This window comes from Xenopus laevis, chromosome 8S (assembly GCF_017654675.1).
Source record: "Xenopus laevis strain J_2021 chromosome 8S, Xenopus_laevis_v10.1, whole genome shotgun sequence".
Classification (NCBI taxonomy): Eukaryota; Metazoa; Chordata; class Amphibia; order Anura; family Pipidae; genus Xenopus; species Xenopus laevis.
The window spans coordinates 6,635,293-6,657,289 of record NC_054386.1 but is presented as its reverse complement, the minus strand read 5'-3'; the positions used below and the strand labels follow the sequence as shown (position 1 = coordinate 6,657,289).

General features: G+C 38.5%; 1 protein-coding gene across 1 annotated transcript in view; it reads left to right on the top strand.

The window, feature by feature from the left end:
- Positions 1-20,467, top strand: part of exoc5.S (exocyst complex component 5 S homeolog) — a 31,824-nt gene extending 11,357 nt beyond the window's left edge. The window contains exons 5-18 of the mRNA XM_018232271.2: positions 637-701; positions 2,677-2,705; positions 2,794-2,903; positions 5,182-5,226; positions 5,311-5,451; positions 7,095-7,177; positions 10,317-10,526; positions 11,028-11,175; positions 12,490-12,598; positions 14,581-14,701; positions 15,839-15,925; positions 17,266-17,374; positions 17,468-17,683; positions 20,127-20,467. Coding sequence (XP_018087760.1) covers positions 637-701; positions 2,677-2,705; positions 2,794-2,903; positions 5,182-5,226; positions 5,311-5,451; positions 7,095-7,177; positions 10,317-10,526; positions 11,028-11,175; positions 12,490-12,598; positions 14,581-14,701; positions 15,839-15,925; positions 17,266-17,374; positions 17,468-17,683; positions 20,127-20,315 — 1,662 coding nt within the window. The 3' untranslated portion in view covers positions 20,316-20,467. The remainder of the gene's footprint in view (positions 1-636; positions 702-2,676; positions 2,706-2,793; positions 2,904-5,181; positions 5,227-5,310; positions 5,452-7,094; positions 7,178-10,316; positions 10,527-11,027; positions 11,176-12,489; positions 12,599-14,580; positions 14,702-15,838; positions 15,926-17,265; positions 17,375-17,467; positions 17,684-20,126) is intronic.
- Positions 20,468-21,997: the final 1,530 nt, after the last annotated feature.

Here is a 21,997-nt window from a genome sequence, read left to right as displayed (position 1 = left end):
CAGCCTTATATTGTGACATTTCTATTCTATGTGTACTGTATATTGTGAGTGGCTCCCTAAGCTCAGTAAGTGACAGCAGCACAGAGCATGTGCAGTGAATCAGCAGAAAAGAAGATGGGGAGCTACTGGGGCATCTTTGAAGACACAGATCTTTACTGCTAAAGGGCTGTGGTTGCCTTGGGCTAGTACAGAAGCACAAAACATAATGTACAATATTTCTAACCAACATCTTTAGTTAAGCTTTAGTTTAGCCTTGGGCTGGTACAGATGCTTATTGGCCCGTGTGGGGCCATCCGACAGGGGTCCCCGATCGATGGGTAGGTTAAAAAATCCCGTCGGATTTGGCCTCCATTCTGATCTTATTGTTGGGCCCTAGGGCCGATATCCCGATATCGCCCACATCAATGTGGGCCTTTTCGTTTGGTGACAACACAAAATGAGCAGATTTCCCTGTGTATAGCCACCTTAAGGCATTCGACAGATGGGCTAACGTTCTGCTACAGAGTCCCTGAATTTGCCACCTGTTGCTCAAGAGTTTCTCATTCACTGGGGGCAAATTTGGTTGCTACATGTACCATTGGCTTAAACACCATTATGTATGATAGTTTAATTTTAGTTCTTTGTTTATTTTGGCAGATAAAAGAGGCAGCTGATATCATTCAGAAACTGCATTTAATTGCCCAAGAGCTTCCCTTTGACAGGTCAGTATTCTTTTTTTCTTCTCCTGTCTACTTCTTTAATGTCAAATATACTTGTTTTTTTTCCTAGGCTCTTTATATATTTTCATACTTTTTAAAGTTAACTAATACAGAGATTTCTTGTTGCTAATGTGTGCGACTAAGTGCTTTCACTAAACTTTCCATGTAGTGGGAACTCTGTATTTCCCTTTATAGGAGTAGGAAAATTCAGCACATACTGATTCAACTATAACAATTTTAGGTTTTAAAGGAGAAGGAACGGTGTAATCCCTATGGGTGTGGAATATTAGGCAAACACTTAACCCCCCCCCCCCCCGGATTATAATTGCATACCTAAGACCCCAGGCTGTTTGTTGAAACTGAACCAGCCCGGGGTAAATCTGTAGGAGATGATGTTGCAATCTTAAAGGAAAACTATACCCCCGAACAATGTCGCTGATCATCAAGAAACACGAAGTGCTGTCGTAAACTGGAAGTGACATCATTAGAAGTAGGTGTGATCAGAAAAAAGGAGTAAAACTCACTATTGAGAAGATCCGGAAAACCGCTGACCCATGTCTATACCCGCTCCCGAAACTTGTACCTGCAACCCTCAGGGTACTGCAGGTTTTTGCGGGTAACCCGCGGGTACCCGACCTACTGCAGGACTTTAACATGAGCCAATTAACAGACAAGAGTTCTGTCGTTTGCTTCCACACTTCTTCCTGTTACAGTTAGAGCTGCAGTATTTCTGGTCAGGTGATCTCTGAGGCAGCAAACAGACTATCAGCAAATGGTGGTTCAAGGCAAGAGATGTAAAAGATCAGTATTTACTTAAATATATATTCCAGTTAAGATCCTTTAATATTTCACTTAATTTGATATAAACGATCTGTTGCTTAAGTATTCATTTGGGGGGTATAGTTTTCCTTTAAACTTTCACCTCAATTTTTTTCTGTTGCCCCAGGGCAGAGGTGAATGCACAGTAGTGTGAAAAGATGGCTTTTTAGACTTTTATATATTGCATATGAACCCAGACTGAAACTTAGAGAAGGTCCTGAAATAAGATGGCAACATGTCACTCTTGGCTGGTGCATTTTTCAACGAACAGAAGCACTGGCCCAGGGTAGAGTCCTGCGCGGGTCCATTTTTAGGAACCCGAACCCGCATTCTTACCCGCTACACGACCCGCAAGTACCTTATCTGCAACCCGGACCCGCTGACCATCAAGAATCAGGAAGTGCTGTCATTGTAAACCAGAAATGACATCATCAGAAGTAGGTATGTTCAGAAAAAAAGGTGTAAAACAGGAAGTGCTGTCATTGTAAACCGGAAGTGTCCTCATTGGAAGTAGACGTGATCAGAAAAAAGGAGTAAACATCACTATTGAGAAGACCCACGACCCGCCGACCCGCGTCTATACCCGGAACCTCTACCCGAAACCCACATGGTACCGCAAGTTTTTGTGGGTAACCCGCGGGTACCCGACCCGCTGCAGGACTCTAGCCCAGGGTCTCCTGAGGGGGTGCCTAATATTTTGGCAATCTCCAGTGATCAACCTTTCCTTGCCTCTAAGTAAATGTTTTTATTATAGTTATAAACATAACTCATTGTTTCCAGACAGAAATAAAAACTATTATTCTTTGATATTTCTAATCGGTTTTTGTATAGAAACCACACTAAACTTGTATTATGTAATTTGTGTACCAATCATAAAAACAGAAATGATCAATTTTCTTTTAGACAATAATTGTTATAGCAGCCGCACCACCTCCAATACATGCTCTGTCTGTGTTGCTGATTGTTGCATGAAACTGCAAACTCGTGAAGAACATGGGTCCCAGCCTACCCCATGCTACTGGGGGCTATCTATATTTGTCTTTTTTTTTTTTTAATTGATGTATACTGTACTGTGACAACCAAAATTAAATGATTATATTTGGCATTTGTTATAAAATGGGCATTTTGTAATGTCTACCATTGATTGTCCTTTTTGCAGATTTGCAGAAGTAAAATCAAAGATTGCAAGTGAGTAATCTTTTAAACTTGATTATCGATTACCCTTTGATCCAGTTACAGTTGTATTAAACCACCTTTTGACTTTGGTTTGGTTTAGGTAAATATCATGACTTGGAGCACCAGCTGATTCAAGAATTCACAAGTGCACAGAGGAGGGGCGAAATATCCCGCATGAGAGAAGTTGCTGCAGTTTTACTTCATTTCAAGGTACAGTGTATGGATGAATGACCCATGCAAGATTAAGCCATAGTTATGATATGAAACATAAGTATCCCATGCTAATGTCACTGTAAACAACATCACACAATTAATACATTGTGCAGAATAAAAGGGTCCTCTGATCCTTTTAAAATTTAAAGGACTCTTTATAGTAAAACAAAAGTGTGTGTGTGTGATATATAAACAGGATATATGTGTGTGTTTGTGTCATATATGAACAGGATAGACGTGTGTTTGTGTGATATATGAACCGGATAGACGTGTGTTTGTGTGATATATGAACAGGATAGACGTGTGTTTGTGTGATATATGAACAGGATAGACGTGTGTTTGTGTGATATATGAACAGGATAGACGTGTGTTTGTGTGATATATCAACAGGATAGATTTGTGTGTTTGTGTGATATATCAACAGGATAGATTTGTGTGTTTGTGTGATATATGAACAGGAACCATTAAAACAGTTCTACACATATTATAACTTCTACACCAAAATTTACTGTTGGCATTATACATTGTCTGGTTATGTTCTCCTAGCATCAGCAAAACCCAGGAGCTTCCATCATTATGTTAGATGGTAAAGTGACATTTAAAGGAATTGTTCAGTATAAAACTGGGCAAATAGGCTGTGCAAAATAAAAATTGTTTCTAATAGTTAGTTAGTCAAAAATGAATAAAGGCAGGAGTGACTGGGTGTGCAACATAATAGCCAGAACTCTACTTCCTGCTTTTCAGCTCTCTTGGTTTCCACTGATTGGTTACCAGGCAGTAACCAATCAGTGACTTTAGGTGGGCCGCACGAGTCATAACTGTTGCTTTTGATTCTGAGCTGAATGCTGAGGATCAATTACAAACTCACTGAACAGTTATGTCCCATGTGGCCCCCCTTATAGTCACTGACTAACTCAGAGTTACAGAGCTGAATAGCAGGAAGCCTTTATACATTACATTTTTGGCTAACTAACTAGATTACAAACATTTTTTATTTTTACACTGAACTGTTCCTTTAACACTCAGGAATGTTTTTCTACTGCTCCAGAGTTCACTTGTGTCAACTATTTGCCATTGCTCCCTGACAATAGTTCTGGTGCTTACATTGCTTTTGGGAGAACCATTTCTTTTGGAACTCAGAAGTTAGAATTCCAACTGAAGACCTTGTCCAGATACTTTAAGATTTAAAAAAGTGTCCACATACTAGCACAATTACACTATCATTTCACTACTGTTTCCTTTTCTATATCTTTTATATTAAAAAAATGTATGTAAACTTTTATTAAATTTTTTTTATTAGTAAGTTCAGATAAGCTGGACACTTGTCTTGACCATGAAGGCATGAATGTCCGGGCCAGGACTGATTCAGGCCCCTAAACTGCCCTGAGGTGACTCTTGTGATGCTGACCCCCCCACCCACCTCACACTTAACATATCTTCTGTTGGAGCTTGTCCAAGGGGGGGCCTCTAACAGACATTGATGTATTTCATAAAGCATTTTATGTGTTCCTTTCTCTTATATGTTTGAATTCTACATTTAAAATTAGGGATGAACCGAATCCAGGATTCGGCCCAATCCTTCTGCCCGGCCGAACCGAATCCTAATTTGCATATGCAAATTAGGGCTGGGGAGGGAAACCACAAGACTTTTGTCAGAAAACCAAGAAGTAAAAAATCCTCTTCCCACCACTAATTCGGGGGTTCGGCCGAATCCAAAATAGTGCATCCTTATTTAAAATATATATTTTCAGCAAGCTTAAATAGCCAGTTTTATGCCTTTTTAAAGTGGACCTGTCACCCAGACACAAAAAGCTGTATAATAAAAGTTATTTTCAAATTAAACATGAAATCCAATTTCTATGTTTTATTAAAGCATTCAAGCTTCACCATTTAATTGCGTAGCCAGGGCATGGGGATGGACATCGGGTCCCCCATTCTGAGATGATACAAGGCTTGTCTTAATAACAGTGTACACAAAATAAATAAATGCTATAATTATGAATTCCCAGACTGAAGGAAACAAGATAAATAATTTATATTGTGTAATTAAAGTTCATTTTGCTTGATAAAAATAGAATTTTGAATATTTTTTTTGGGTGATGGGTCCCCTTTAAGGTAATCTATTGACGACTAAAGAAATCCAACAACGTGAACTGAGCTTAAAAATGTATAAACTGGCTTTAACATACAAATTTTAACTCCAGCCATTTCTTTTTTTATAATGAACTATGATTAAACGTGTGTGATTTAATTCCGTTTAAATTTATTTTCATAGGGCTATTCCCATTGCGTCGATGTGTATATAAACCAGTGTCAAGAGGTAACACGTTTCTCTCAGTAATTTCATTGCTGCTTAAGCAAGAGCAACATTTTTTAAGCTCTTTTTTTTTCTGTTTTGTTTCAGGGGGCGTATTTGAAATATGATATATTTGAAAACTCTGCTGTGTTGTGTCAGCGTGTGAATAGAGAAGTTGGCGATATATTCAGTAATCCAGAAATTGTTTTGGCAAAGCTTATCCAAAACATTTTTGAAGTCAAGATTCAGGTATGCAATATGATCAAGAATGCAAATTAAATTCTATGATGGAGATAAATTAAGCAAAACTTCAATATTGCATCCAGTCTGTATTTCTTATACAAACATGAGACTGTTAATCTAGACGTTACACTTTTCACACAAGATTTTTTTTTTTTTTTTTTTTGGGGGCCAGATCTTGTTGATGCAATTGTCAGACCATAGATCTTTGGTCAGAAACAAAACAAGATTTTCTATCATGATGAATATCTGGTCGAGCTTTGACTAGTTCATCATAGTTTCATTGAACATATGGGGTCCATGTGAAATGGCAGGGTTAGAGGGGCACAGGTCTTCTGCCATCACCACAGCTCTAATATCTCAACAGTTCACAGAGCAAAGCCTCATTGGTGATACCACCTGCACATGCATTTAAAGGAGAACTAAACCCTAAAAATAAATATGGCTAAAAATACAATATTTTATATACTGAACGTATTTCACCAGCCTAAAGTTTCAGCTTGTCAATAGCAGCAATGATCCAGGACTTCAAACCACTTTTTCACCATCTTGGAAAGTGTCTGTGACACTCACATGCTCAGTGGGCTCTGATTGGCTGTTGAGAAGCTAAGCTTAGGGCTCGTCACTAATTATCCAGCAGAAAATGAGCTTCCCCTGTAATATAAGCTGATGCTACAGGTTTGCTGATTATTAAATTCTGATGCTAATTGCACTGGTTTCTGTGCTGCCATGTAGTAATTATGTGTATTAATTACTAATCAGCCTTATATTGTGACATTTCTATTCTATGTGTACTGTATATTGTGAGTGGGTCCCTAAGCTCAGTAAGTTACAGCAGCACAGAGCATGTGCAGTGATTCAGCAGAAAAGAAGACGGGGAGCTACTGGGGCATCTTTGCAGACATAGATCTTTACTGCTACAGGGCTGTGGTTGCCTTGGGCTGGTACAGAAACACAAAACATCATGTACAACATTTCTAGCTACTTCTTTAGTTAAGCTTTAGTTCTCCTTTAACCATTGGACTGCTGTTTCAGCAGCCCTGAGAGAGTGCCACAGAGCATAGGAGCATTCTGAGCACTTTTATTTAATTTTATATCCCCTTTGATCTAGGGTTAGGTCACACAAGGCTATCCAGATGTTAAACTACAGTTGCTGAAGCATAGTATAATGCTCTCCTGAGCCTATTGCATCTCCTTGGCCCAAAAGAATTAAGAATCTGCTGTTTTTTTTAATTTAGGGAAATGCTGCACAGAATAGTTGCACTTTGACATTTTGTTTTTTAAAAACACAGCACCTTAAACCTCCTGATTCCACATTGAAAGCGCCTCAGAACATCAGCACAATCAAGTGTTTCTTTTAAAGCATGTCAGTGTTTTCGGTTAATTTTTGACTGCTTAAAATTTCAATGCTCCAAGTGCCCAAAACCACCCCTTGTGCCATTACCCTAAGGCCAATGGTGCACGCAGTCCTTTGCAACTAGGATATTTCAGTCAAAATATGCTGTTTGAAAAGCTGGCCATTGGCCTTAGGATTGTTTCCCAGAAAAAGTCAATTTGTTGTATGCTAATGGGGTTCTTTATCTTTAATAAGTGAAACTGGAAGGTCAGTGATAATGTATTTGCTACACACAGATTCTTCCCCTTTGTTTCAGAGCTGTGTAAAAGAGCAGCTGGATGAATGCAGGAAATCTGATGCTGAACAATACCTTAAGAGTCTTTATGATCTGTACACAAGGTAATTCAGTTACTCATTATAAGATTTAGGTCAGAAATTTTTTATACATGTTTTGTTCATGTTTTTCCCCCTGTAAAGGAAAAAGTGTACAGTCAGTCACAGAAAAAAAGTGACTACATTTGAGCGAGTGTATGTACATCACAGCTTTCTGGAGATAATCTACGTACCATACAACTCGAGTAGCCTCCAATCTTTGGGCAAAGATCAACAAAAAGAAACCACTACTAAACTACCCAGCACACCAGGCGGGGGTGGAAATGCTTGAAGCATGCATCCCCAACCTCAACCTAAGCAACTGGAGAAACGCTAATCTAACAACGGTAGGTCAGCTCTACGAAAGCACAATCATGAAAACATATGAACAACTAACCAGAGAACATAAACTACCCACACATGATTTCTACAAATACCTCCTGATAAAACACCTACTGGGGACCACCAGAACGGCAGGAAGCATGAAACCCACAGTTTTCGACTCTACTGGCCCATAACCCACGCAGTCCTAAAGGAATAGCAAGAATCTACAAGATGCTCACAGAGGAGGACACTTGAAAATAGAAAAATTCCAGTGGCACACTGAATGCTGAAAAAGTGTAAAATTTATTCACCCCAAACACATACAGAAAAAAGGCAACGTTTCGGACAGCTCGGGCCCTTTATTAAGCCTGTGTGTTTGGGGAGAATAAATTTTACACTTTTTCAGCATTCAGTGTGCCACTGGAATTTTTCTATGTACCTGTATGACCCGTTTGGCAGGAGTGGGTCCTCCAGTGTAGCACCTGGTACCACAAAGGGTACATGATCAGGGGTGGAAGCTCTCTACCATTGTTGTTGTGCACAGAGGAGGACACTGACACCAAACCAAAGCATTTCGAGAAATGGGAGCAAGACCCCCACACTATAATACCCATGGTGGCTAGAAATGGCAAATACTGTTTAGAAACCATCAAAATGCACAAACCACATTGAAAACGCCAGGAAACTATTTAATAGATTGTATAAGACACCAACCACCCTAAACCAATACTACCCGAATGTCCCCAAAATATGGACTGCAAGGGAGAAGGTAATCTGCTACACATATGGTGGTATTGCCCCAAGATCAGAGGACTATGGCAAGCCACAGAACTAATTTTAGAACAAGCAGCATGTCTACAAATAAAGCTTACACCATTGCTCGCTTTGCTAAACTACAAACTCGACTACCCAAAACATATACAACATCTGACCTTTCACATAATGACAGAAACTAGACTCCTAATTCCAAGATGTTGGAAATCAAATGAAGTACCAAGTAAAAGGTAGCTCATAATACTTATAGACTCAAACCTCACCCACGAACAAATGGCACTGGGCTCCAACCAACTACTGAACTTAAGTTCATCGTCAATGCAATTGTGGAAGCAGTGGAAAAAAGAATATCACATACCTGGAAAGACATGAGAAACATTCTTCGAGCCCCACAGCAAAACCAGACGAAAGACATAAATCCAAAACCTGGTCTGTAAGGAGAACTGAACTTTAACATTGGACATAAATCCTATAATCTCCTAACGCCCGAAAAATTACAAGAAGGTCCCAAACTCTCCCTTCTCCCCCCCCCTCTAATTTTCTCTTCACACTTTATCTTTCTATTCTGTCTGTTATTGGACATCTGATAAATATCTCAAGAACTGTAAGGCCAAATTTGATGCAAGAGCTAAACCGATGTCCAATTTGATGTTGTTTATGAAAATGTTAAAACAATAAAAAAAACTTTTGAATTAAAAAAACAAAAAAAGAAAACATCAATTTCCTTTTCTATAAAAGGCACATGTTAACCCGGTAGCTATAGACTGCAACACGTATTTATCTAGATTATATCATTCTTTTGAGTTCTCATATTACTTAATTGCTTATACTATATACTATATTAAATATGTATATATCTGTATATGCTAATTAAAGTTCTCAGCTTCATCTCCTGAAAATGATAAACTTTCTAAATATAATCAAATTTGATCTCTTCAGTATACCTCTCTTAACAATCTGTCTGCGTGTAGCCTTTGAGTCAGTTTATTTTGACGTCAACCCTAATCCATTGTCTAGGCAAAGGGACACCAATGTATTTGCTAGTTTGTCCATCAAACTATGGGACAAATTTACTAAGCACCGAAAATTCACGGCAGCGCAACACTTCGCTCAGGCAACGCTAATTCACTAACATGCGAAGTTGTGTCCAGGGTGCCGAACGCTGGCGAAGTTGCGCTAGCGTTAATTCGGCAAGCAGAGCGAAGTTGAGCTAGCGTTAGCTAATTTGCATATGGCGGGAAGGTAAAGTTGAATGGACATACAGTATATGTTGCAGCAAATACATTACATTACACAAGCCCAGGGAAGATTAATAAAAGAAATAAAGTTGTTATATTGCCTTACACATGAGCCCAGTGTATAGTTTATGTGCCATATATTAGGAAATGTAGGGGGGAAGCCGGTTACCCCAAAAAAAGTTACGCTCTTTTGCAGCCTATCACCCTGAAAAAAGGAAAAGACGCCAGTGTTTTTTGGGAAATTTTCAATTACATTTTAAGAAAGTCCTATCTACTCTATTGCACTTCGCCTGGTCTGAGATGGCGAAGGCAAGCAAGTCTGGCGCAAGAGGTAACGTTCAGTAAAATCCGCATCTTAGTGAATTTGCGCAGTTACGTCCCTTCGCCAGAGCGCAACTTCTGGCTGTTGAGTGCGAATGAGCTCCAGCGGCAGTCTCCTTCGCTAGCTAAGTTACGCCTGCGGCCGTTAGTAAATCGGCGAAGTTCCAAAATGACGTCACGCTGGTGAATTTTTGGCAGCGTTAGTCACTTCGCCCTTTAGCAAATTTGCCCCTATGGCTCCATCACCAACTGCATGTGGAGACACAGATTGCTAAGAAGGGGGATATGGAAGAGCAACTTGATTATTTCAGAAATGGTACTGAATTTTTAAAGGGGTTCTTCACCTACCAAACACTTTTCTGTAAACCTTTATCTTTTCATTGGCAAATATGCTTAGCCTGCTTACTTGTTTTTTTTTTTAGCTATACAAGTATAACCATGCTATGTTTTAAGTGTTTCAATTTGATCAAGAGTCGTTAATACAATTTTGGTTTGTTTTTCTAAAACAGAACTACAGGTCTCTCCAGTAAACTGATGGAGTTCAATCTAGGAACAGACAAGCAGACATTTTTGTCAAAGCTGATCAAGTCCATTTTCATCAGCTACCTGGAGAACTATACTGATGTTGAAACTGCCTACTTGCGAAGTCGAAGTTCAGTGATTTTACAGCGTTATTATGACTCCAAGAATCACCAGAAGAGACCGATTGGAGGTGGGGGGTAAGTTTATTTACCAAAACCATAAACAAAGTTAACTTCACATTTTGAGCACATTGAATATGCTGCACTGAAGGAACCAACTCCGATTTTCAGAGCATTGCCCGAGAAATCACTAATAAAGGTATTCAGATAAAATTACTGAAAAATGAATATTCACTATTATTTTGTAGACCAGGTGCTCACCAACATGTATTTGTATTTCATTTGCATTTCCTCTTGACACAAACTATAAAAAATAAGAACATATGGAATTTCATGATCGTGCCTTTAAAATGGAACTGTAATGCGTAAATTGAGATTTTTACAGTCTTTATTCACTATTTAGTGAACCATTGCTTGTGCATGGGAACGAAGTTTACTGCCTTTATAATGGAAGTCTTTACTTTGCACTTGTAGGACTCTTTATAGTGTGTGCACTCTGAAATCTTGCTCATTTTGCTTCTTTACTTTGTGGATCATACAAATACAACTAACAATTTATTTCATATTTTTACACTGTAGAATTCAAGATCTAAAGGAAAGAATAAGGCAGCGTACGAACCTTTCTTTGGGACCTAGTATTGATACACACGGAGAGACATTTTTATCACAAGAAGTTGTGGTTAACCTGTTGCAGGAAACAAAGCATGCCTTTGAGCGATGTCATAAAGTGAGTTTTAGTAAAGAAATAGTTATTTATTATGACTAATAATTTTCTATATTATTTGGCATCATGTTTTTAGGCTAATGGCACACAGACCTGAGAAGCCCTGGCTCCCTTTGATTTTAATTTGAAAAGCTTTTCAGCCGAAAAGCACTATCTAGGTGGGAGGTGGCATTGGAGTGACTGGGCAGTTTCATCAAGTTAAAGAATCCTTTTCAGAAGTCACCAAGCTAAATTGGAAATGCTTGACAACTCCAGTGTTTTCAGCCCAAAAATGCATATATGATAGGTGGCATGAGCCAATTTTGAGCACCAGGTGTGTCAAAAGCTCTTAGGAGTCAAAGGAATCATTATGTTTAAAGCCTTAAAATTCCTTGGCAGGGGGTCTCATTTTAATCAGTTTCTTTCAGCCATGTCATCCGATACTGCAAGAGAGCAATGTGTATGCAGATCCTGATATTGCATTTTTTTCCAGGCACTTGTGTATGTTTTTCCTTAAAACTTTTTAAAATCATGCAAAACATGTAACTATTATCTTCATCAAACAGCTTTGCAAACAAGCAAATAGAAACATAACTTCAGATTCAGTTCAACTGAGAACAAAGGATTTGATTGAATCTTAAATGAGAAGGAAAGCTACCGAAGCAGTTTATTGCCATTAGATTAGCCACAATAGGGTAATATATATAACACTATATTTATTTCGCAGAATGCTTTTCCATACCTGAGTAAACCGCTCTAGAATCTCCCTCTGTTTGTTTATGATAGCAGCTGCCATATTAGCTTCATGTGACATCACTTCCTGCATGAGTCTCTCCCATATCACTCATAGTTCTGGGCTCAGATTACAGCAGGGAGGGGGGGAAAGGGAGAGAGGAGCAAACTGAGCATGCTCAAGCCCTAGCCCTGGAGGTTTAAGCTGAAAGAAGGAAGTCTGATACAGAAGCCCATGAGTACACAATAGAAGGAAAGAAATACAGGGTTTCTTTTGACAGAGGAATCAGAGCAACATTACTTTGAGGGTTTATTTGTGTATTTATATAGACCTTTCTGGTAAAGCTTACTTAATTTTAGCCTTTCCTTCTCCTTTAAATTTGCCCCTTAAATGTGTAACAGGAAGTTTAATGTGTCACGTGCGGGAGCTGGTCTGCACATTGTCACTGCATTCAGCATGCTGTTTATTAGTCTGCTTTGCAGTTGTAATATGGGCAGAAAATGTAGTTTTGATTTATTTATTTATTGTAAATGTACTGTAACCTCACAGGCCCAGATGTAGTATTCCTCCACACCAGAATTACATTGCCTTTTTTATGTTTTTAGCTTTCAGATCCATCCGATCTCCCAAAGAACGCTTTTAGAATATTTTCCATTCTCGTGGATTATTTATGCATCGAGCATATTGATTATGCTTTGGAAATAGGTTTAGTAGGTAAGGTTTTATTTATTTAATTTTTCTTAAATCTCCCCGAATCTCCTCGTGTGAACTAACCCTAAAGCTGGCTATACATGCCACTCTGATGCCTGCCGTTTGACATCTAAGCAATCAACTTGCAAAGAATCAGGAGTTTGGCTCCAAAGGAAATATACAGTGGTGCTTGAAAGTTTGTGAACCCTTTAAAATATTCTATATTTGTATATGAATGTGACCTAAAACATAATCAGATTTTCAAACAAGTCCTAAAAGTAGGGATGCACCGAATCCAGGATTCGGTTTGGGATTCTGCCAGGATTTGGCCTTTTTCAGCAGGATTCGGAATCGGCCAAACCCTTCTGCCCAGCCAAACCAAATCCTAATTTGCATATGCAAATTAGAGATGGGAAGGGAAATCACGTGATTATTTGTCACAAAACTTGCAAGTAAAAAATTTTTCCCCTTCCAGCCCCTAATTTGCATATGCAAATTAGGTTTCTGTTCGGTGTTCAGCCGAATTGTTCGCGGGGGGTTCGGCTAAATACAAAATAGTGGATTCGGTGCATCCCTACCTTAAAGTAGATGAAGAAAAACTAGTTAAACAAATGAAACAAAAATTATTATAGTTGGTCATGTATTTATTGAATATATGTGATCCAATCACATTTCTGCATGTGTCAAAAGTAAATCTGTAGGATTATTTTATAATTTGACCGTGAAATCAGAGTCTGGTGTTTTTAGTCAAGTGTGAGTGAGAGACCTTGTTTTATTTAACGAATAGGGATCCAGCAAAGCCTGATCACACATACAACACATTTGTAGAAGTGTATCATGGCTTTAAAAATGGAGGTGTCTGATGACCTCAGAAAGAGTTGTTGATGTCCATAAAGCTGAAAAAACTCGCAAGATCTCTAAGAATATGGACTCCACTAATCAGACATTGTATACAAATGGAGGAAATTCAAGACTTTGATTTCCTTACCCAGAAGTGTTGACCATCAACGATAACTAACTGCAAGGCATCTAATAGTCCAATAGGTTACAAAGGAACCCAGAGTAACTTTTAAGCAACTGAAGGCCTACCTCACATCCGCAAATGTTGATGTTCGTGTTCAGGAGAACGCTGAACAGCAATGGTGTGTATTGCAGGGTGGCAAGTAGAAAGCCACTGCTTTCCCCCAAAAAGATCATGTGGACAAACCAGAAGGGTAGTGGAATAATGTTTTGTGGACAGATGAAGCCAAAATAGAACCTTTTGACTTACATGTGGAGAAAAACACTGCATTCCAGCATAAGAAACTCATCCCGTCTGTGATATATGGTGGGAGTGTTCTGGTTTGGGCCCGTTTTGCTGTATCTGGGCCTGGATGGCTTGCCATCATTGATGGAGCAATGAATTCTGAACTGTAATGGCCAAGTCAAAGTCCTGACCTTAATCCAACAGAAATGTTGTGGAAAGACCTAAAGTGAGTAGGTCATGCGAGGAAACCCACCAACATCCAAGAGCTGAAGCTCTTCTGTATAGAGGAATGTGCTAAAATGATCAACAGTTACCGTAATGTTTAGTTGCAGTTATTGCTTCACAAGGAGGGGGCCATACCAAATACTGAGCAAAAGTAAGTGAATACTGATTCAATTAATTTTGCCACACACAGATATGTTATTGGATAATTTTTCTCAATAAATACATGACCAAATATAATCATTTGTGTTTCATTTGTTTAAGTTTTCTTCATCTGTTTTTAGGACTTGATGTTTTTTAGGTCCCATTCATATAAAAATACTAAACATTTTAAAGGGTTCACAAACTTTCAAGCACCACTGTAATACATATATACTGGGTTCCATGTTTGTGTTTTGCTTTGACAAGAGGGCAAATTACAGAATTTTTGGGTGAGGGGGCTCTTTAATTTGTGTCTTGCACATGTTGCCTGACTATAGAAATATCCACTGAAAGGAACCAAGGTAACGTTTATTTCTGTTCTATTCCTCTCTTTTAGCAATACCATCTCCAGATTCCAAGAATGCCAATCTATATTTTTTTGATGTTGTGCATCAGGCCAATACGATTTTCCATTTATTTGATAAACAATTCAATGATCATCTCATGCCATTAATTAGGTAAGATTTTATTTCATTTCAAGTATCTGTTGAAAAACTGCATTTCCTTCCCTCCCTTTATCTGTCCTAGTACCTCCCAATTAAAATGTGAAAATGTTATCATTTTATTGTTTAGTGCAAGAATAAGAAAGAGCCATATATATACTTTTTAATTAAGAAATGACGTGCTGATTTTGGGTCATAGTTTAGAGAAGTAAGTTGATATCTAGCTATTAAAATGAAACAATGTTGGATGATGAGATGTGGTTTGCTTTGTCCTGGGATCTAAATTGGTTGTAAAGTGGCACACATCCCTCTTAAAGGAGAATTCAACCGTAAAGTGAAAAAAAAAACCCTACCCCCCCACTCTAGCTAGACACCCTCCCCTCCATCCAGCAGAGTTTGCGGCAGCCATCTTCCGGCTCTTCGGTAATCTTCGGAATGAGAGCAGTGCGTCTGCAATTTCCGTGACTTTCGGCGCATTCAGAGTTGTTGCGAAACAGAAAATTACTCCAACTGGGAATGCGCAGATATGACACCTCCCAAAGATTACAGAAGAGAAGATGATGACTGCCGTGAACTCGCTGGACAGAATCTGCACCAAGGAGTAAGTATAGAGTTAGGGCCATTTGCCCGGGGTAGCAGCTAGGCTGGGACGGAGGGGGTCTATGTAGGGTAGGGGGGTTGGGTTTTTCTCCTTTAAAGGCTGTACTTAAGATCTTGGACATCAAAGGGCACTCCTATTAGAATTTCTAGCCATTTTGTTAGCTGTGCAAATAATAAAGGGGCAAACCTCTCTAGTTGGTTTGGAAGAAAGGATGGATGTGTCTATTCATGGCATCTTTGATCTTGCTGCACCGAATGTTACCATTTGACATGCGAATGGTGCTGAAGCGTTTACACAGTGTAGCAGGTAAGAGAGATGGACCCAATGGATCTAGTCATTACCTAAGCTACATCTGTGGAGCATATTCCAAAAGTGGAATCACTTGTCCAACTCAAATAGTTTAGCAAAGTTTACTGAAGCTGCATTACAAGCATCTGTAGTTAATTTTTCATGGTTGGTTTGTGAATACCAGTGAAATTATATTGTTTTGTTTACTTAAAAACCACCAGTTTTACATTAGTCTTTGCCTTTTCCGTTTCTCCTATACCCAGTTCCTCCCCAAAACTTACGGAGTGTCTTCAGAAGAAAAAAGAAATTATAGAACAAATGGAGGTGAAGCTAGATACTGGAATTGACAGGTAAGTCAATATATTATAAATACTTCTCATCACACACATAACACTGCTTCTCTAATGAGAAGGTCTTATTAAAACAAAGTTGACATGCTGCAGAGTAGACATCAACATGCCGAGACAATTTGTAACGGATCATTTTGGGAGCGCTTAAGTCATGTTACTTTTGCTTGATGAAGCTCTGCACAAAAAGATTACCTCTCAATCAGCCTGGTTACTTGTAACTGTCCCTATCAAGCTGAAAGCAGGCTACAAGCAGTTTCATTTATGGCTACAAGCTAAAAGTTAATTGCAGTGCAAACCCCTCGACATTAAGCTCATTTGATAACTCTGACAAGAGCACATCTAACCTTTCGTCATTGGGGGGCCCATTTACTTGGCTTGAGTGAAGGATTAGAGGAAAAAAACTTCGAATTTCGAATGTTTTTTTTGGCTACTTCGACCATCGAATGGGCTACTTTGACCTTCGACCTTGAATCGATAGTCGAAGTACTGTCTCTTTAAGAAAAAACTTCAACCCCCTTGTTCGCCACCTAAAACCTACCGAAGTCAATGTTAGCCTATTGGTCGAAGAAAAATCGTTCGATCGATGGATTAAAATTTTTCAATCAATTTTTCGTTCGACAAAACGAATTGCCGTAAATCCTTCGACTTCGATATTCGAAGTCGAAGGATTTAACTTCGACAGTCGAATATCGAGGGTTAATTAACCCTCGATATTCGACCCTATGTAAATCTGCATCTAGGTGTTATAGTTGAATCCAAACTGCTCTGGTAAAAGGGGTGGTTCACCTTAAAGTAAACTTTCAGTATGTAATAGAACAGCCAATTCTAAGAAACTTTTCCATTGGTTTTCATTATTATTTTTTTTATAGTTTTATAATTTGCCTTTTTCTTCTGACTCTTTACAGCTTTCCGATGGGCGTCTCTGACCCCATCTAAAAAGCAAATGCTCTGTAACGCTACATACTTATTATTATGTCTACCTTTTATGCTCATCTTTCTAGTAAGGCCCTCACCTAGTCATATTCCAGTCCCTTATTCAAATCAATACATGGTTTCTAGGGTAATTTGGACCTACCAGATTGTTTATAATGAAAATCGAAGAGCTGCTGAATAAAAGGCAGAATAACTCAAAAACCAATAATAAAAAAAATGAAAACCAATTGCAAATTATCTCAGAATATCACTCTCTACATCATACTAAATGTTAACTCATAGGTGAACAATCCCTTTAATAGTCTTCCTAAATGTTACAGTTTCCCTGCTGACCCATCGAGCAAGCAGTTATATTAAATCACTTGTGTACTAGATGCATTATAGGTGATCCTGAGATTTGTTTTCAGAACAATAAATTGCATGGTTGGCCAAATGAAACAAATTCTGGCAGCAGAGCAAAAGAAGACTGATTTCAAACCAGAAGATGAAAACAATGTATTAATCCAATACACTACAGTAAGTAAACTTAAGGTTCAGAAATATATTTCTCTTCTGACATTGTTTATGAATTACAGTGGTTTCTAAGAATACTTTTTTTTTTTCCTTTAGGCATGTGTGAAAGTTTGCCTTTATGTCAGAAAGCAAGTGGAGAAAATAAGGAACTCAATGGATGGAAAGAATGTGGACACTGTGCTTATGGAGCTGGGTGTGCGCTTTCATCGTCTCATTTATGAGCATCTCCAGCAGTTTTCATACAGCTCCATGGGAGGCATGCTTGCGATTTGTGATGTTGCAGAATATAGGAGATGTGCCAAGGACTTCAAGGTTTGTCAGATAGACAGTGGTCTCCACACTGTCTGCTCCTTTACTCCTCTAGGAATAGAAGTGTTTTTGAAAGAATGTTTAAAGGGCATGTAAAGGCAAACAAATAAAATCCCATTTTTATTTTCTTTAATGAAAAAGAAACCTATCTCCAATATACTTTAATTAAAAAATGTGTACCATTTTTATAAGAAACCTGACTGTATGCAGTGAAATTCTCCCTTCATTTACTGCTGTGGATAGGAATTGTCAGACGGTCCCTAACTGCTCTGCAGGGAAACAATCATACTTATGAATAGCAGGTGGATAGAGATTTGTATTGGATTTTATTTTTGCTTTTACATCCCCTTTACTGTTTCCAACTCCAGCTGCAGGGACAAAGATCATGGAGCCAGATTTAAACAGATAAACTTGGATTCTATTTGGATAATTATTTTGCTGCAAAGTTTGTATTAAACAATACAAATCTATACAATCCACATTAGATTACATGACAACACAGGACCCAGTGCAGTCTGTATATTCTGATTATTAATCAGTCTTGCTGGATCGGCTTCTTGCAGATATTTGACCTGTGCTGTTTTGATTTATGATGATCCCTAAGCAGCCCAGACCACACTGAGCATGTGCACAGTCTTGGTCTTGCAAAGACATATAACAGGTGGTGACCCCCTGTGGCCAACTTTGAAAGCATAAATCATTTGTTTGATTAGGCGTGTGGTGCAGTAAGTTTATGTTTAGTATACAAAATACAGCATTTCTAGCCTTATTCTATTTTAGACTTTACTTCCCCTTTAATGCACTCACCCATAAAGTTTATCTGAACTGACCTTCAAACTGGCCTCTCTTCCAGTTTTTTGGGTCTCCCTACTGTAGGTGGGCCGGTCCCAGTTTGGGTACTGCTGGACTACTCTATTTGTACATTAATGAAATTAGAGAAGCTAAACTAAAAGAAAGGTCAGTTTGACTAGTGCATTATCGGTCCGTTTTAGGGCTTTGGAATTCTGTGCAATTGTGCTGTGGTTAATGCAAATCTAATCCTGGACTATGAAGAGAATATTTGCTATTTAGTCATATTTCTAAATAATTTATGCCCAGTAATGGCAAGGTTAAAAGAAAATCACTAATTATTTTGCCATTTCAGGAACCAATTAGGAAAATCATAATCCATTCTACTATTAATCATTATTTTAATATTAATCATGCGGTTCCTTTATTTTGTCACCGAATTGCTAAAAAGGGATGAGTCTCACATGTAATAGTATTTAAAATAAATGTTTAAGGATAAATTTTGTTTTAAAGAAAACGCAGAGCAACAAACTAGTAACGTTTAATCAGGTTTCATTTATAGCCATTTTTTTTTTTTAACTTTGGGTCCCCAGCTGTTGCTGGATTACAATATATTTATATAAAATAATAATAAAGTCAGAGTTTCTGCATGCTGGAAGGTGTAGATTAACAGCACCCAAGGAACCAAGATTAAAAACATTTTAATCTATAATTTTTAAGGTTGGGATCTGATATTTGGAAAGGGTTTATCCTGAAAGCTCTGAAATATGTTGATTCTATTCCCCATAGCACCCTGCTAAACCCAACTATTATTTGTATTGATTTTGTCTGTCATAATACAATAATCAATATGATCTATTATCCGGACTGCTTAGAACCTGGGGTTTTCTGGATAGGGGGTATTTCTGTAATTTGGATCACCATGCCTAAAGTCTGCAAAAAAAATGTAAATGTTAAATAAACCCAAATAGTATTATTTTACCACCAGAATGGATTCAGGCAGCTTAGTTACCGTCCAGTACAATCTACAGTTTTATTATTACAGAAAACATATAATTTTTTAAAAGTAGAATCCCTCCTGTAATTTTTCTATAATGGGTTTCCATGCAACGGATTGGGCCGAACCCAAATCCTGCAGAAAATGGCTGAATCCCGAACCGAATCCTGGATTCGGCGCATCCCTATTTTTTACATGGGGTTCGAAGGGTAAAAACTGCAGGTCTGCACTTTTATTCAACACAATGTTGTGCTGTGGGTCTAGTACAGGTGTGGGATATGTTATCTGGAAACCCATTATCAGGAAAGCTCCGAATTATGGAAAGGCTGTCTCCTTTTTATCCAAATAATCCACATTTTTTAGAAATGACATCCTTTTTCTCTGTAATAATAAAACAAAAGCTTGTACTTGATACCAACTAAGATATAATTAATCCTTATTGGAGGCAAAACCAGCCTATTGGATTTATTTAATATTTACATGATTCTCTAGTAGACATAAGGTATGAAGATCAAAATAACAGAAGGATCCATTATCCAGAAAACCCCAGCTCCTGAGCATTCTGGAAAACCGGTCCCATACCTGTATAATGTGTAAATATACAAAGTGCTAACTTTTTCCAAGAGGGGATACTTATTGCATTCTAACCTTTTCTTTCAGATTCCACTTGTGCTGCAACTTTTTGACACTCTTCACTCGCTTTGCAACCTCCTGGTGGTGGCCCCTGACAACTTAAAGCAAGTTTGCTCAGGGGAGCAGCTTGCCAACCTAGACAAGAATATCCTACATTCCTTTGTACAGCTGAGAGCCGACTACAGACCTGCACGACTTGCCAGACACTTCAGTTGAATATTTCGGGCAGGACATGAGTGTGGTACATCAGTGCCAGGCCGTTGCATCTGAGAATGCACAGGGAGTTTCTCTTTAGTAATTAGAGGCAGTATCTGGTGAGCAGAACAATGACAGCCACACTCATAGTATATTTTATCGGTAAAGTGGGGGCAAAGCTAGTATATATTCTGTTTCATATCGATGCAAAATCTTTTGCCGTTTTTTTTTTGCAACAGCATTTCTTTTTGTACTGGAAAACATACTTGCTATTGTGGAGACACTCCATATATGTTGTGTGATTATTTGTTCAAACCATACTGTGGCAGTGCTGCTTTTATTATGGGCAAAAGGTTATTTTTAATGTAAAATATGTTAAAGCTAGGGATGCACTAAATCCACTGTTTTGGATTTGGCCAAACCACTGAATCCATCGCGAAAGATTCGGCTGAATACTGAATCGAATCCTAATTTACATATGCAAATTAGGAGTGGGAAGGGGAAAAAAATTACTTCCTTGTTTTGTGACAAAAAGTCATGTGATTTCCCTTCCCACCCTTAATTTGCATATGCAAATTTGGATTCGGTTCGGCCTGGCACAAGGATTCAGCCGATTCCTGCATTCCTACTTAAAGCGGACATTGTCTGGGTTTAGAGATGTAATGTAACTTAAAGGAACAGTTGAGTGTAAAAATAAAAACTGGGCAAATAGTATGTACAAAATAACAAATGTTTCTAATATAGTTAACCAAAAATGTAATTGTAATGTATAAAGGCTGGAGTGACTGGATGTATAACACAACAGAACACCACTTCCTGCTTTTCAGGTCCCTAACTCCGAGTTAGTCAGTGGGGCTCATTTACCAACACTGGGCAAATTTGCCCATGGGCAGTTACCTATAGCAACCAATCAGTGATTAGCTTTTTGAAGCCAGCCGCAAGTAGAACAATGAATGCAGCAATTTGATTGGTTGCAATTGATGCTCAGCATTCAGCTCAGATTCAAAGCAACAGCTATGTCCCACGTGGGCTCTCAAAAGGCAAAAAAAAGCAAATCTCTAGCACTACAGCAGTATAATATGTATAAGAGCAGTAGTAAAGCATGGATAAGTATTATAGAAAAATGAAAAATACTAGGGATGCACCGAATCCACTATTTTGGATTCGGCCAAACCCACAAATCCTTTGCAAAAGAATAGGTCGAATATTGAACCGAATCCTAATTTGCATATGCAAATTGAGGGTGGGAAGGGGAAAACAATTTCCCTCCCTGCCCCTAATTTGCATATGCAAATTAGGATTCGGATTCAGTTCTGCCGGGCAGAAGGATTCAGCCGAATCTGAATCCTGCTAAAAAAGGCTGAATCCTGGCCGAATCCCAAACCGAATCCTGGATTCAGTGCATCCCTGAAAAATACTCACAGTTCACCCCAATCTATGGGTGCATATATACATACAACGCAGCAGAAGGATGTGAGGTTTTATTTCAAAAAAGTAAACCAAACAGTGGTTTTAAAGTTCAAATACATTTATTGAGGCACTTACTCATAGGCTGTAGGAGTAAGTGCCTCAATAGGCACGAAATGCGTTAGGCCTTCATCTGTATTGTCCTAATAAATGTATTTGAGCTTTTAAACCACTTTTTGGAAAAAAACTCACATCCTTCTGCTGCCATGTGGGCTCCCCTCAAGTCACTGATTGGT